The sequence below is a fragment of the Heptranchias perlo genome, chromosome 29, assembly GCF_035084215.1.
Source record: "Heptranchias perlo isolate sHepPer1 chromosome 29, sHepPer1.hap1, whole genome shotgun sequence".
Taxonomy (NCBI): Eukaryota; Metazoa; Chordata; class Chondrichthyes; order Hexanchiformes; family Hexanchidae; genus Heptranchias; species Heptranchias perlo.
In genome coordinates, this window is record NC_090353.1 from 30,900,822 (window position 1) to 30,917,135 (window position 16,314).

Consider the following 16,314-nt stretch of genomic DNA (forward strand, 5'->3'; position numbering starts at 1 on the left):
ATCTTTGGATAATGTTGCTAAGGGATGGCATGGATAGATCCTTGAGGGACTCCAGAGGTAATGGTGTGGTGGCAGGAAGAGAAGCTATTGCTGGAGATGCTCTGGCTACGATTGGATAGGTGAGAGGTTGCTATATTACTGCCTCTGCTATATGAAATATTTGCAAGATACAATGCAGGAGAAAATTCTAAGAAGGAAAAAGAAATTCAATTAATTAAAGAACTGATCTGTATGATTCCAGAAACATTAAGATATCCTGCATCAACTAATTTACTGAGATGCAGTAGCCAAGCATGGCATGGAGCTACATCTATATCTGTGAGGTCAGAATTGTCCACTTCATTGTGATTATTTTAATCTCACACAACACAGCAGATCCTTGGAATGGCATATCATTTTTTTTTGCATAGGTGCAGCTACATGTGGCTGTCATAATGAGGAGTGTAAAAACATAATTCAGCACAATGGGGGAAAAAAATGTACAACAATGTTAGTCATTAGCCAGATTTAATCTCAGCAACTTTCAATCCTCTTTGTTACTGAGATGAAAACTGAATTTTAAATAAGAAGGATATAGAATTGGGCATCAGTAAGTGGCACGTTGGCTTTCCGATGTGCAAGTTCAAGGAGTATTAGAACACAGATTGTATCCACAGTTCACCAAATCAGAGTTCCAACTTTCCACTGTGCCAATGTAGTGAGTGCTGAGTAAAGCCTTGGCCAGGCATTTCGACACAAGGAAGGAGGGAAAGTCACTCCAGCTACCCTCACGCACTTTGAGCGGTCAGTTTCATAGCAATGTTGTTAGGGGCCAACAACCTGGTTGCCTGCCCAAGTAGTGGCTGAATTTAAAAACAGAGCCGTAACAATTTCTGAAATTTGCAAAAGATATATTATGACTTTTTAAAACTCTCATTCATTTTCACATTTGCCATGACAGATTTCATCAACAGGTTACCACAATTTATGTATGTATCTTATCAGCTTTAGAATAATTGAGCTAGGAGACTGCCTACAAATGATAATGCCAATAGTTCAAATTAATGACAGCATGAAACCAAGCCCTGAGGCTGGTTTGCTTTGTGCTATCTCTGTTTTGGCAATCACAATTTGGACAAAACATATTGCATATTAGAGGCTGAACTCCAAGTTCTGTAACAGTATAACCATGGCATATATAACTATATAATCGTGTTTGAACCACACTTACAAGATGTAAGTTATGACTCCAACAGACCACATATCCACTTCTGGCCCATATGTGCAACCTCGCAGAATCTCAGGTGCTGAAAAAAAAATGGAAAATTAAGAAGCATTAATATCTTATGCTTTAAATACATATTGTTAAGCTTCAAATCTGGCCACCAAGGTTCAGTTCTCATTTGTTCCTGGATTCCATTCCAAAGCTGTCACTCATTAAATAATTCTGTAAAGTATCCAGTGGATTTTTTGTTCTTTTGATCACAACCAAACCCAATACTGGAATCATCTGATGTCCAAAACATGGGCTTCCAGCAGGGGTTGCAGGTCAGCGATTAGCAGCAGGAACCCTGAGGCCAATCGTAGCATCCCTGCTACCTCCCCACTTAAGTCAGCTCACTCAACAAAAACCAGGGATCAAATCTGGGTCCTCCCTGGTCTGTGTGGCTCAGACATTTATTCTCTAAGCCACTGAACTATTGGGGGAGCCACATGCATGAGATCTTTAATGTCTGACAGCTTTGGATTGGCATACGGGAATGAAAAGAATAATAATTCTCATTGACCCAATGGCAGAACTGTCAAATCAAAAGGTAAAGTGGCCCAAGTGTGGTCATAAAAATATAATACAGAATAGTCAGAAGTGGGCCTCCCAAAACGCCAAAAGAACTCTGGGTGGCAGGAGGTGGGAAGTTCTTTCAATTTAAACTACTACTACTATAAATACTGCAAAAAAGGTTCAGAATTTCTCATCCTTAAGAGAAGCCCGAGCTTTTTGGAGTGCCAAAGTAACGTGTTAGGATACCCGTTATGTTGATTTCCTGCTTGGAAAACAGTCTGGTTCAGGTGATATACATGCATGTTCTGACTTAGCTGCTTTTCACTGTAGTAATTGGAGAGTGGCATTCCTCCTAGGGCTAAATGCTGATCCCAACATGGCGATCCATTTAAAAAGCATAGTACTGGAGAGGACTATAAAGCTATAGGCTTTATGGAACACTAAAGCAGGTGACAGTGAAGTAGAGATGAAATTTCTTGAGGATTCTCACTTTCCGACCTGTATTTGAAGTGATTGTTGCCACTTATGCTCTCGCAGCATAATTTGAATATGATTACCAAGTCTGGAACTGAATGTTTGTAACTGATCAACTATTTCTGACAGAGGTCCCATTTTTAACACTGGACGGGTTTTGGGTGAGTGAGTAGTGAGGTGGCTTACCCCTGCTGCAGAAATCAGGGCTCATTTAACTCCCGGGCCTCATTAACATGCCTCCGAACAGGCAGCAATAGGGCTGCCAACCCTCCTGGATTACCCGGGAATCTCCCGGAATGGGTGGTTGGTCTCTGCTGCTGGTAATCCGGGAGAACAGTTTGTTGTACGCACGGCTCGCACCTGTGCACCATCCTGACTGTTGTCGCTTGCAGACAATCAGCTGATCACCTCGCCGCCGGAAATGTGGCTCGGCACACTTCCGGCGAAGTTACATTGGTGGTGGAGGGAGCTGCTGCAGAGAGTAGCAGGATAGAGGCAGAATCAGAATTTTGATGAAAGAGAGGATTGCAAAGACCTGAGCCAGAAGTGTCTGGGACTTGTGGAAGGTAGAGAAAAACATCTCCCTGCACTCCGTGCCAGTCCAGAGGGTAAAAACTTACCTGTCCTCTGCCTTTTACAATTTCACTCTGATTATCTTTAACCTAGGGAGGAATATCAAATTTTTTAAAAACATGTGTTGAAGGAATTAATGGCGAACTGGGAGAAAATTTGTTTTGTATGTGCACTTCACGCCTGCGCACCTCTGTGGCCCGAACTCTCAATTCCTGTCCTACACCATCCTGGCCTCTCCCAGGTGCTTGAGGCACTGCCCATCTTCGGTTTCAGGCAATCAGCCATTCATTCAATGCTGGAATTTCCTCGTGGCTGGTCGCCCCGCTGCCTGAAATGCAGCTTGCCGTATTCCGGCAAAGTTATAGTGCCACGGAGTATCTGTGGGACGCTGCTGACACTCAACTACAGGTGACCCAACCTTTATAAGGTAGGTGCAATAACATTTTCAAACTGCAGTGATCAAGTGTTGCGTGATCGAGTGTCACGTGATCGAGCCTCGAGAAATACATCCAACCAGAGTTGGCAACTCTAGGCGGAAAGTGGGTGAGAAGAGGCTGCTTGCCTCCGGAAAATTGGATAGCACATAGCAGCCTGCCGGCACTTGGGTGTGAAAAGAGGTTCTGGGTGGTTCTCTCAGGAGGGAAGGTGCGGACAGTCTGGGGATGCGGAGCACTGCTGCTGCTCCTGGTCCCACAAAAGGAAAGTAAAACTTAGCTGTTTTGGTCCTTCACCTTCCCGGCAGGTCCCGACTCTCTTCAGGCTGGCGGGAAAGCCACAGCGGCTTCCCTGCTCAGACCCGAGTTAAGATTGCACTCAGGGCTCGATGATGTCATTGGACCTTGATGTGTATTTTTTTTAAAATTCATTCTCAGAATATGGGAGGAACTGCTAGGGCCAGCATTTATTACCTATCTCTATACAACTGAATAGCTTGTTACTTCAGAGGGCAGTTAAGAGTCAACTACATTGGTGTGGCACTGGAGTCACATATAGGTCAGACTGGGTAAGGACGGCAGGTTTCCTTCCCTAAAGGATATTAGTGAACAAGTTGGGTTCTTACGACAATCCGACAGCTTTATGGTCAATTTTATTGAAAACAGATTTTTATTTCCAGATTTATTTTTTAAACTGAATTCAAAGTCCCAAACTGTCATGGTAGGATTTGAACTCATGTTATCTTGATTACTAGTCTAGTAACATAACCATTTCATTACTGTACCCGCTTACCAAACCAGTGCCGAACTGAGCCAACTTCTAGGAGATGCAAGAGAGCAGTCCACTGATGACCCTCCTTCTGAGGTCAGGGTCGTAACTCATTTTCTTCAGCTTTGTGTCCAGGGAACGCTCCGTTCCTGGGCAGAAAGCAAAAGAAAAAGGGGTGGAGACCCATAATGCTGTGACTCTGCCCCTTTTGCATTGCCCAGAAATTTCCATCACCCACATGGGTAGGCATTGTAGCTATGTCCACATCAGGCATAACATTGCAAATGAGACAGGAGATAGTATAACTGGCCCTCTCACCCCACTTTCTTGTCAGATCATTGGGCGGGCGTCGATTTGGAGGTTGGCTTTAGGCCCCACAATGCTCAGATTGGAGGATCAGGTGCCAGACACCGTCTTCGGGGCTGCAGAATTTCTAGCTGCTGTTTTTGGACCGCACCCAGAAGCCTTGTAGCTGTTGACAACCATTGTTACTGTCAGAGACCTGTCAGGCCTGCAGCAGTGACTGGCTTTCCTTCCCGCTTCCATGTGCTAGCCCTGCTAGGACGCAGACATGTGTGGGATTGTCTGACCTAATTAAATGAGCTGAATTCGGAAGTACAGGTAGATTCAGGTCATGTCAAATAAGAGTTCGCTATGCCTGACTAGTATCAGGAACCAGGGTAGGGGGCGACAGAGGATAATTGTCTCTACAGTGTTGACTATTTCCTGTAGTATGTTATTATCTAGCTATGGAAAAGCAAGCCAACACTTAATGTGTGGACTTGAACCTTAGATGTCATTGTTGTACAAGGCTTATCAAATAAAATTAACAAAATCTAGAGCTCGGGTCCAAAAATTAAGAGCATTGGCCTGTTCTTCCCACAAGTGAAGAGCTTTTTAAAAATACTATATTGTGATGGTGGCAATCATTTATGCCAATCAAGCAGGCTGACAGCAGGAAATAGGAAAGTGAGCAATGGGAAATGTATTACTATGGTAATCTTTAATCAGAAGACAACCATCTTCAAAATGTGCTCTAGGAGATCTTTCTCTGTAGTAGTGTGACATTCACTGACAGCAAGCTTTATATATTCCACTCGTTCTAGAGATCTGAAATGAACAGGAAGGATAAATAGGAATAAATTTATCCACACTTGCTAATTTGTGAATCTTGACGTGAACACAGGTTGAGAGACCATCCCATCGTTCCTTCATCGTCGCTGGGTCAAAATCCTGGAACTCCCTACCTAACAGCACTGTGGGACAACCTTTACCAGACGGACTGCAGTGGTTCAAGAAGTTGGCTCACCACCACCTTCTCAAGAGCAATTAGGGATGGGCAATAAATGCTGGCCTTGCCAGCGATGCCCACATCTCATGAACAAATAATAAAAAAAGACAACGTTAAATCCTATCTTTACTGAGGGCTGTTTGATTCATCTTCACCACCTTGGTTTTAATCTTTTCACTGTCATAATGGCTGTTAACTGTGACAGGAAAAAGATTGCAACAAAGGCAGCAAATCTGATACCTCCCATAACAAAAAAAGGCCACAAAACAATGCTCCGTCTATGATTGTCTCACACTTTAGAAATGCAACTGCACAATGAGATATACAAGAACCAACCAGAGCATTTTGGATTTTACTTCAGCTCTTGGAAGGTCCAAAAAAACTTTGACTCACAGAGAATCCCTCACTCTAATACATTTACTCAGGTATTTATTTTTCAAGTTAGCAGAACCATTATTTAATTTTCAATAAATGGAAGCAGGGCTATGGTATTTGGGAGCAGTTGGAAGGGGTATCTAGGTGTGGTTTGAGTGGGAGAGGGGTGCTAGGGTTTGGAAGGAATGGGAGAGGGTCAGGGTGTCAGTGCTGAAAGTTGGTCTTGAGGTGTGAGAACACTGAGATGGTAGTGGAGGGACATGGGAGTAGTGGGTGGGATTTCCAGGGTTTGGGAGTAGTGTGTCAGGGTGTTGCGATGGTGGAATGGGCCCCCAAGTTGTGGCAGTACTGGGAGGGTATGCTTAGGTGTGGTGTTCATATCCATGAGTATTTGAAATTAGATCCTGGGGTGTGGTTGGGCGAAGGAGTCCAGGTCTGAGAGGGCAATATATGTGCTGTCAGAGCACTGGACCAGGCATTAGTGTTTTGGAGAACTGGGAAGGGGTTGTGGGATTTGGCAAAATTTGGGGAGGGGGTATCAGGGTGTCGTGGAACTTGGAGTGCGGTACTGCGGTATGAGGAGAGTAGGATGGTGATCGGGATTTTTGTCGGGGACAGGTACGAATTGAGGGGGCAATGGATGGATACGCAAGTGGCAAAAGGGATTGGGGAAAGGCAACGGCAAGTAACAGTGAGAGATAGTAGGAAGCAACTGAGGGTGGAAGGCATAGGTGCACAGGATTTGTGGAGCGCTGAGAGGTAGTAAATGGGAGTAGGATTGGGGAAAGGCACAGTGGAGCTGCACCAGGCAGTAGGATGGAGTGGGGAGGGGGAAGACGTGGGTGCTCTGTGATGTCGGAAGTGGCAATGGTCAGTAGGATGGAGTAGAGAGGGAGGGAAGCCATCAGCGTTTGGGTGGGAGTGGTGAAGGACAACCTTTCCTGTTATTTCCCCAGAATTAAAAATCTATGGGATTTTCATATATGGCAAACTGTGTTTTGTTTAAACAGCATCCCTTATCCACCCTCATGCTGTTAGAAGCTGAGCAGGAATCTGTCTTTCAAGTTTTCTAAGTGCTTAATTTTTAAAATTAATTATTTTTTTTAACTTTCAAAACGCGTAAGAAACTTTAAGCTGTTTTCCACTCAAAGGGGGAAGCTCATCACAGGCACTTATAAGAGGCCAAAATCCATTTGGCCTCAGGCAGGATAGTGCTGTGAATACATGATCACAGTGCCAGCTAGCACGCAGTTGCAAGTTAAGAGAACTCAATTACAGTGCTGCAGCCCCACCTACCTTAGAGACGGAAACTGGAGGAGTCAAGCAAAGACAAGGAGACGAATAAGAAAGTTCAAACGTGATAGAGCAATATTGCAGAAGAAGCTCAATACCAGCAAGAGGATTTTAAACTGAACCACCTTCTTGTGTTTACTCTTCCACGAGAAATATATAGCTCATTGTCAGTGGGAAAGATCACTAACGGGCTGCAGACCTGCCGGCTGGCAGGGGAAGAACAGTGGCTTGGAGAACCTCCCCAGAACAGGCCGCTGGTGGTGGAGCAGTGGCGTGGACAACGGCCAAGAATGGGCTACGAGCTAGTCAACGTGGACGAGACGAGCCAGTGAAGCTGAAGAAGTAGGCAATGAGCTGGGTCCGAGAGCAGAGGAGGTGCCCGAGAACAGGCAGAGGGAGGGTTGCAGTCCAGCAGGAGAGAAGATGGAGCGGGATTACCAATGGGGCTGAAACATCAGGAAGGAGGCAGAGCGGGCCCTGTGCGGAAACCTTGCTAGTCCTCTGAAACAGCAGGGGAAAGCTCAAATAGAGAGGGAAGAAACAGGCAAATTTTAATTAAAAATAAAAAAAATACTTAAGCAAATATGAAGCTCTAAAGAAAACCTTTACAAACTAGAAGTATATGTGTGATGTGACACCTTTCACTTTAAATTCCATTCACAGCCGAGGGTGCAGAAATGTGCACATTTTTATAATGGGATTTCCGATATGAAGAGATTTACATAGGAGTTTTAAATGGAATGTACAAACACTTACTAAATTTAGTAAATTATATAGAGCGATGGATTATAGTTAGATATAGATATAATAATAGTTGTGTGATTGCAAGTCTTAAGTTATCATTCAATTTCAGCAACTTGGAAGAACTAATCAACTGCAAGAGTAAAGTTCAGGCCATTGATTAATGAACGTAGTAGAGCTGCAAAATTGAAAGACTACCTTAAGTCTCTGGAAAAAATTGTTGCCATTTACATTGCTTTTAAGATTTTTTTTACTATTATGCAGCAAAGATGGCATACAGGAAACTGTAATCACAAGGTAGATATGGATGAAGAATGTAATTTTGAAGAAAAAATTATGTAGCCCCCCACTCATCACAACATCCAAGTGTTTCTTAAATGACTCCAAGGTCTTTGTCTCCAATTATCCTATGTAGAAGTCTGCTCCAAGTATTGATCACTCTTTGTGTGAAAATAAAACTTCCTGACATCAATCTAATTTCACCCTTCCCCTTTATGATTAAGATAATGAAAGGCTTGAAGTTCTATCATGTTATGTGATTGGAACTACAGCGTTAGCATTATGCCCACTATAATGCCCCAATTTTAACCTCCCGCGCCTGATGAGAACGGGGCATGCGAAGGGTTAAAATCCTTGCAGTGACATAACCGTTCCTCGCTGGCCTCACACAACGCACTATTTTAACAACAAAAACAACTCATATTTACATAGTGCCTTTAATGTAGTTAATCGTCCCAAAGAGCTTCATAAGAGCATTATCAAACAAAAATTGACACCAAGCCACATTAGGAGATATTAGAACAAGTGGCCAAAAGCTTGGTCAAAGAGGTAGGTTTTAAGTAGCGTCTCAAAGGAGGAGACAGAGGTGGAGAGGTTTCGGGAGGGAATTCCAGAGCTTAGGGCCCAGGCAGCTGAAGGCACAACCGCCAATGGTGGAGCAATAAAAATCGGGGCTGTGCAAAAGGCCACAATTGGAGGAGCGCAGAGATCTTGGAGGTCAGCGAACACAGGAATGATGGGTAAATGGGACTTGGTGCAAGTTAGGATACGGGCAGCAGAGTTTTGGATGAGCTTGAGTTTACGGAGGGTGGAAGATAGGAGGCCGGCCAGGAGAGCATTGGAATAGTCCAGTCTAGAGGTAACAAAGGGATAGATGAGGGTTTCTGCAGCAGATGAGCTGAGGCGGGGTGGAGACGGGCGATGTTACGGAGGTGGAAGTAGGCGATCTTGGTGATGGAGAAGATATGGGGTCGGAAGCCAATCTCAGGGTCAAATAGGAGGCCAAGGGTGCGAACGGTCTGGCTCAGCCTCAGACAATGGCCAGGGAGAGGGATGGAATCGGTGGCTAGGGAACAGAGTTTGTGGCTGGGAGCGAAGACAATGGCTTTGGTCTTCCCAATATTTAGTTGGAGGAAATTTCTGCTCATCCATTAACAGGCATGTTCTGGCTAGCCAACGGGACTTGCACATCAGGCAGGCAAGAGCCTCATTGAAATTCAAAAGTCAGGGTCTGATGATGTAATTCGGACCCCGACTATATTTTAACTGTGGAAAGGCGCTTTCGGCACCCGGTGCCGGCCTTGCCAGGAGCACTGGGAGCGAAGGAGCCTGAAAAGAGAACCAAAAACGTAAGTAATTTTTAAAAAAAAGGTTTCCTTGTGGGCCAGGAGCAGCAAGAGTGCTCTTCCAGGCCCCAAAGGGAAACCTAAGGCCTCGGGCTTCTCTTCCCTGACTGCAATTGTCCATCCCCCCACCCCCACAACCAGCGGTCTCCGGCCATAGCCCCCTACGTGTTCGCCCGACTCCCGCCCACTAGCCTGACGCCTTGGACGCTGGGTTCGGGTGGGAGTCAGCCTGGTCTATTTAAATGAGACGCCTGCCATGTTCGCCCGTCGCCTCCAGTTAAAATCAGGACTTTATTGACAGGTAATTCTCTTTGAAATATATAACAGAGAAGATATCACAACAGCAAAAATTAGTTTCCATTTTTTAATTTGAGAAAAGCATGCACAAGTTTTAGCTGTCTTTTGCTTAAGTTAAATGAATGCCTGGATTTTCCAGGCGCTAGATGATATGTTCTACTGTGGGACAGAATGATGGTTGGTGCTGCATTTGAATCAATTTTATAAAAAAAAACTAGTACACCTGTTAGCCATTCAGTGATAATTTCCGTAGTTGAATTACTTTGATTCTTAGACCCATAGGACTATTCCAGTATCATTGTGAAAATGTAATTTGCTCCCATGGAATAATATAAAAAAATTTCCAGTTAACACTTTACTCTCACCATGATTCCTTGCTTCCCTCCTTCCTAACAAACAGCACTCAATTCAGAGGAAGCTTTTTTCTTGTGCGAGCAGATGGTTTGGATAGGTTGGATTCCTCAAGTATCTTTGGATCAAAATGTCATAACTTTCATTCGACACTCAAATAAATCCTATCCACTTACCACAATATCCTGGAGTCCCACAAACTGTCTTCATGGCAACCTGCTCATTCACAATTTTGGACAGACCAAAGTCAGCTAAAACAACAAGAAAGATAAATGTAACTAAAGCCAGCAAGGTAGGATCTTGGTGCAGATTCAGTTTGTACAATGCCTTTTGTGCTTGTCATTATCATAAAAACAAGGGTTTGTGTCACTGTCTATGAGAAATTAATTGTAATTATTATGGTAGCATCAGTTCTGATAAGCCAGCATCGAAGTTCTCGACAGCCCGCTGACCTGTGCACCTACTTTAATAATTGCTTTTTAGGCGCAGTAGAAAGGTACAAGTAACTCCACGTCAGAGATGGCACTCTGTCGCTAAGGGCAACAGTACAGTTATAAAAAAATCAGTGAATTATTTAGTTATAATTGAAAAATCCCTATCTGCCTAAAAAAAACCCAGAAAGTATAGAGGGGAAACTGCTTCCTAATCTTGACAGGTCTCCTTGCAGAATGGTGCATTTCACAAGAGGACCTCTATTAGGAAGAGAAAGAAAGACTTGCATTTATATAGCGCTTTTCATGACCTCAGGATGTGCCAAAGCCCTTTACATCCAATGAAGTATTTTTGAAGTGTAGTCACTGTTGTAGTTTCTTCATACATTACAACTTTCCTACATTACATGTGCTGGAAATTTGAAATAAAAACAGACAATATTGGAAGGTTGTTCAGTATCTGAAGAGGCTAACATTTTGTGTAGAAATCCAAGAGCTGATTTTCTCACCCACTGAGATTACCTATCAGGAAATTAGACCTCCTTTGTCAGAATGTCAGAGATCTGAAGGAGTCTGCACCCAAAACATTAGCTTGTCTTCTCTTTTCAGATGCTGTGTATTTCCAATGTTTTGTATTTTTATTTAATTACTCGTAATTAGTTTAAAGTGACGTACCTATTTTCAGTGGTGCCTCTGATGACAGATCCGCATACAGTAAGTTTTCTGGTTTGAGGTCTCGATGGACCACTCCATTCTCATGTAAATACTGAAAGGATTTTGAGAAAGAAATCAGCATTTCACATTAACAAAATAAGGGTACCCTGATTTTGCACCTGAAAATGCTTTAGGTCAATTGCTACTGCTCTTTGTTTCTAATCATTTACACAATGTATGTAAATTGCAGTCTTCTGCTTGAAGCAGTTATACAATGACCAGTGTTGTGGTATCAACCTGCTTGCATTACACGTGAGTTTTCGAGTACTGGCAGCAACAGAGAAATGCACAGCTGTTGAAAATTACAATTATGACTTAGAAACAATCACAGTTATTGAAAAGTCATGACTGCAATGTGTTGGCAGAGATCTATAAAGATACCCGTGCTAAGATTGCACTGCTGGCCTGTACAGGCGGTTGAACCCTCAGCCAGGTGCTGGGAAATGAGAGACTTCTAGCACCCAGTATCATCATAGAATCTTACAACACAGAAGGAGGCCATTCAGTCCGTTGTGCTTGTACCAGCAAAAGCTCTCCCAAGTAATCTGTAGCTTCTTTTACTCCACCTTAGTAACCTCAGAACATTTTGTAATGCATTCATGTCAATTTTCTATCCCCACCAGCCATCCTAATGACTTCTCTGAATAAGGCTGCCCATTTACACCAAATTATGGGCAAGGCCACCGTTTTACAGTGAATGAATAAATCAAATTCCATTTCTAGTAAATCCAATTCTGGGAATTTTTTCTGTGTTTTGGGGATCACATTCCACAATTCCATCTATTTATAATTCGACCCATTGGTTAATGGGGACTCAATAGAGGAGATTTTCCTGGATCTGCACATGGGCACAATGGATTGCCTGAACGCAGCAAATACTAGAAGATCAGGTGGATTGGAACACACACCTTATTTTCCTCCATTAGCACTACACTCAGGTGATCCAGTGCATTCTAGGTTTCTTTTTATTTGTTCCTGGGTTGTGGGCATCGCTGGCAAGACACATTTACTGCCCATCCCTAGTTGTCCTGAGAAAGTGGTGGTGGGCCTTCTTCTTGAACTGCTGCAGTCCTTGTGATGATGGAGCTCCCACATGGTGTTAGATGGGACATTTTGTTGTGCACAAGTATCTTGCATTAGGGATGGAAATATATTGCCGTTCCTTCATTGTCGCTGGGTCAAAATCCTGGAACTCCCTTCCTAACAGCACTGTGGGAGAACCGTCACCACACGGACTGCAGCGGTTCAAGAAGGCGGCTCACCACCACCTTCTCGAGGGCAATTAGGGATGGGCAATAAATGCCGGCCTTGCCAGCGACGCCCACATCCCGTGAACGAATAAAAAAAAACAAATACCTGTCTAAGGATAAGGAAACTCTTTTGATTTTTTTTTGGTGGAGGTTTAGGGGAAATCAGTGAAATACAGTTTTGAACTTCACAGGCCAGGGTGAGCTCCACAACAAAGTCACTTGTGAGCTGCACTAGCATCTCATTTTCTCCCCCCTCCATTTTCTCCTTAAGTCTCCAATTTAAGCTGTGGTGTAGTTCTTCAGGCACGAGTTGCCCTTCAGTACTGCGCCCCAGTGGCCATTCTTCACGTATGAGCCTAGCTCCATCTATTCGAGATGGAGGGTATCATAGTCAAGACGGATTCTGTCCTTACCTGATGTCCACATCCACATATTTTCCAGCACAGGGTCAACAGTGATCAGGAGTGAGAACTGATTATCAGAGTAATGTGCTGTGCTGAGTGAAGCAAACGTCACTTACATCTTACAGCGTAAATATTCCTTTAAATTAAAAATCTATTAAATATTAAAAACTTTTGAGTGGCCACATTTTAACAAACATTTTAATAAACTGTGTCTGTAGGTGCTGCTATGCGGGTTACGTTATGTGACCCACTTAGTAAAGTGGGACTATCCCGTATGTTATGTGACAGGCTGCTGTATTCTCTGACCCCTCCCAAAATTCTGAAGTGGCATTTATCCTGATTATTTTCAATAATTCTCCATATGAGCTCTGAAAGCCTTCTCTCAGTTTAAACTTTGTCCAACTGGCAAAAAATGAAAACTGCTGATATCCCCAAAGGCAATTTCTTGACTGAAGAGGCAAGTGACAGCATTAACAGCCTTTAGTATGGAAGCACAGCTAAATGTCCTGATGCAATTAACTGGAATAGGTTCGTCATGATCTTCAAAGTGCTAGATAAAAACATAAGCAGTTGGAGGACTCGGTCCGTTACAGGTTCTACCTGAGCGGGGAGACATTGCCCTCCAGCCCGGGGTAACACATGGAAACCTCAGAGCGACAGTTGGAGAGCATGATGGACTGCCTGGCCCCACTCAGTAGTGGAACTGCGTTTAAATGGCCCCAAAGTGAACTGCATTTAATTGGAAAGAGATTATCATGTTCTTCAAAGTGCTATGTTAAAAACTCCAGATCTTCCCTTCCAAAATGATTTAGTACTCACCGGCATCATCCCACCCCTTAATGGCTAACAACTGCCCACCAACCCGAGCACCACTTCCGGCTTACCTTCCTTTCCCCCAACCGAAAAGCAATTAGGGATTCCCCTCAAATCAGAGCCAATTGGGTTCGTTCCCCTCTCCACCCTCTGAAGCAACTCAGGCCTCCCTTGTTGAGAATCTATTCTGGCCTCTTCCCCAACCCCATTGAGAAGCAATTTGGACCTCTCCCTCCTAGAAATAATTCTGGACTCCCTGCCAATCCCTTCCCGCCCCCCACCCCACACTGGGAACCAAATTGGGTTCCCCGCTCAAATAAGAAGCAGTTCAGACCTCCTTACTCCCCGCAACTAGGGCTTCCTTCACCCATGCTAAGCAATTCAGGCCTCTCTTCCCTCCCCCTTTCATTAGCCAATGTCCTCCCCTTCCTCACAATCAGAAGGAACAGGACCTCCCACACTGAGCCAAAAGCCTACCCTCTGAACGTCCTTCCTCACTGCGAAGAAAATGATTCCTCCCCCTCCCATAGAGATATAAATGAACCCCAGCCCAGTGCAACTCCCCTGCCTCCCACTGTGAAGAAAATGGACCCTGGCTCATTGAACCCCATCTCACTGGAAAATCAGCTCTGGCCCAGTGCCAGCCACTCACTTCCTGTTCCCCTGCTCATTCTCCTCCACTCCCTTCACTTTCCCCTTTCCTCATCCTCCTTCCCATCCACCTCTCCTCCTCCATCCCAGTCTCCCTTCCCTAACCCGTCGTGAAGAAAATCAACCCTGGCCCATTGTACCCCACCTTGCACAAGAAAATCAGCACCGGCCCAGCATTACTCACCCCTTCCTCTTTTCCCAAGCTCCTCCCCCTTCCTCTAGCTCCCTCCTCTTCTCCCTTCCTGCGATGTCCCCCTACCCCATTCTCCTCATTTCTCCCTCTCCCCTTCCCATCCTCTTCCACCTGTCAGGGTCCAATTATCTCCCCACCTTCTAACCCTATTTGACCTGCATATTGCACTTGGTCTTGATTCCCCATGTGCAATATCACAGGAGGCCGACTAGTATATAGAATAACCCCTCTGAAAAAAATCTGAGCTAAACTCTGAGACTTCAGTAATTGCTTCCATTTCCATTGTGCCAAGAAGCCCACACAAATGTCATTGCTTTTCTGTGAAAGTTATGCTTTCGAGCATGTCAGAGACACTGAGTATTTGTCAATATGACACTTAATCACGGCAGCATCTGTCAAGTTACAGAAGCATATGTAAGACATGAGTGTGAGCCAATTTCTTTGCACTGGATGGTTTCTTTGAAGAAACCTGTGTGCCCAGATATTTGCACTGGCAACCAGAAATGGTACAAACGTTTTATTGTTCAAATAAAAGGACTGAATGTATCAAAATAAATTTCAAAATGTCTCGATATTCTCCATTCACCAAATCTGTTTTTGCATATTCTCCTTCGGTTTCCTTCACCTCACCAATTAATTGTTGCTTAGCAACCCCCTGCATTGTCCTGCAGACATCAGAGCTGGGAAATGAAATGTGGTGTTCTGTGCATCTTTGGAGGTTAGTGATACTCCATAGACTAAAAATAAATGCAAGCTTACATTCTCCGGCTACCGAACAACTGGTTTCCAGTAATGAATAGCCCACCTTCAATGAATATACCATTTCAAAAGGTTAATGTATTCTGTTGCAAAACCATACCTCCCCTCATTATTTCATATTACATGCAAAAAATGTCTTGCTTATGCCACATTCTTTTGCAACTGCCCACCTCAACACACAGAGGGGTAGATCTTGACTTTGTGCAATAGTGTAAAGCGGGTGATAACTAGTCAGCAGCCCGTTTTAGATCTCTCCCTACTTTTATTTCCAATGAAGTCAATCCCTTGGTTTGCTCCCAGACAACCATTCCGCTAATCTGCAATCCCTCTAATATCCTCTCTGGGAGACAACACTTACAAACATCAATCACAATATAAAAAAGGACAAGCGGCCTCCCTGGAAAACTACCTGTTTAATACCAACTTGTCCATTTGTTGTGCCCTATTACAGCTGCCTCTTACCACCATGACTACTCCTTGTGTGATACTCACTCTTTTCACTTGTGACCCTAACTTCTTACTTCTACATGATACTACCTCATTGTCAGGAGGTTGTGAGATTTGTGGTAGGGACTGTACCAACAGAGACCATGAGAACCGAGATGCCACTCTTCTCAGTGGAGTCGATGTCCTTGAAGGATCTGCTTCCAGTGCCATGTCACTTACATGTCCAATGCCTACCAGGCCCAGACCAGAAGCTCCCCCCTGTGCTGAATTTGGAGGGAGCTGAGAATCAGCGACATCTGCGCCTATTCGTTGTAGCCCACTAGTGCTGGGTAGGGGTTTAAGGAGAAGGCCCACTACCACCTTCTCAGAGCAACTAGGGATGGACAATAAATGCTGCCTTTCCAGCGCCACCCACACCCTGAGAATAATAAAAAAAAAGGATAACCAGTGTGGAATCACAAAATAGTCTGTGGGCAAACGATGGAGTGGCACAGCACCCAGACCCCTTTGATGACTGATGGCTCTGAGGAGGGTTGCCCAATTGGCTTGCAGACAGTAGTGTACCCTGCCTGTTGGGAGCTGGTAGCCAGACTCAACAGTCTATACAGTACTTGGGTGCCATCTATAATGTTTTGCACTTTTGGAAACCCTGCCAGCCAAAATAAATTGT

At 44.2% G+C, this 16,314-nt stretch overlaps 1 protein-coding gene and 1 long non-coding RNA gene across 2 annotated transcripts in view; one reads left to right on the forward strand and one right to left on the reverse strand.

Moving 5' to 3' along the window:
• LOC137299572 (uncharacterized) overlaps positions 1-5,423 on the forward strand; it is a 30,020-nt gene extending 24,597 nt beyond the window's left edge. Inside the window, exon 4 of the long non-coding RNA XR_010957926.1 lies at positions 5,196-5,423. This is a non-coding gene — a long non-coding RNA (uncharacterized lncRNA). The remainder of the gene's footprint in view (positions 1-5,195) is intronic.
• LOC137299571 (calcium/calmodulin-dependent protein kinase type IV-like) overlaps positions 1-16,314 on the reverse strand; it is a 92,504-nt gene that overhangs the window by 12,105 nt on the left and 64,085 nt on the right. The window contains exons 6-8 of the mRNA XM_067968415.1: positions 11,089-11,179; positions 10,159-10,233; positions 1,211-1,286 (exon numbers count right to left, since the gene is read on the reverse strand). Coding sequence (XP_067824516.1) covers positions 1,211-1,286; positions 10,159-10,233; positions 11,089-11,179 — 242 coding nt within the window. The remainder of the gene's footprint in view (positions 1-1,210; positions 1,287-10,158; positions 10,234-11,088; positions 11,180-16,314) is intronic.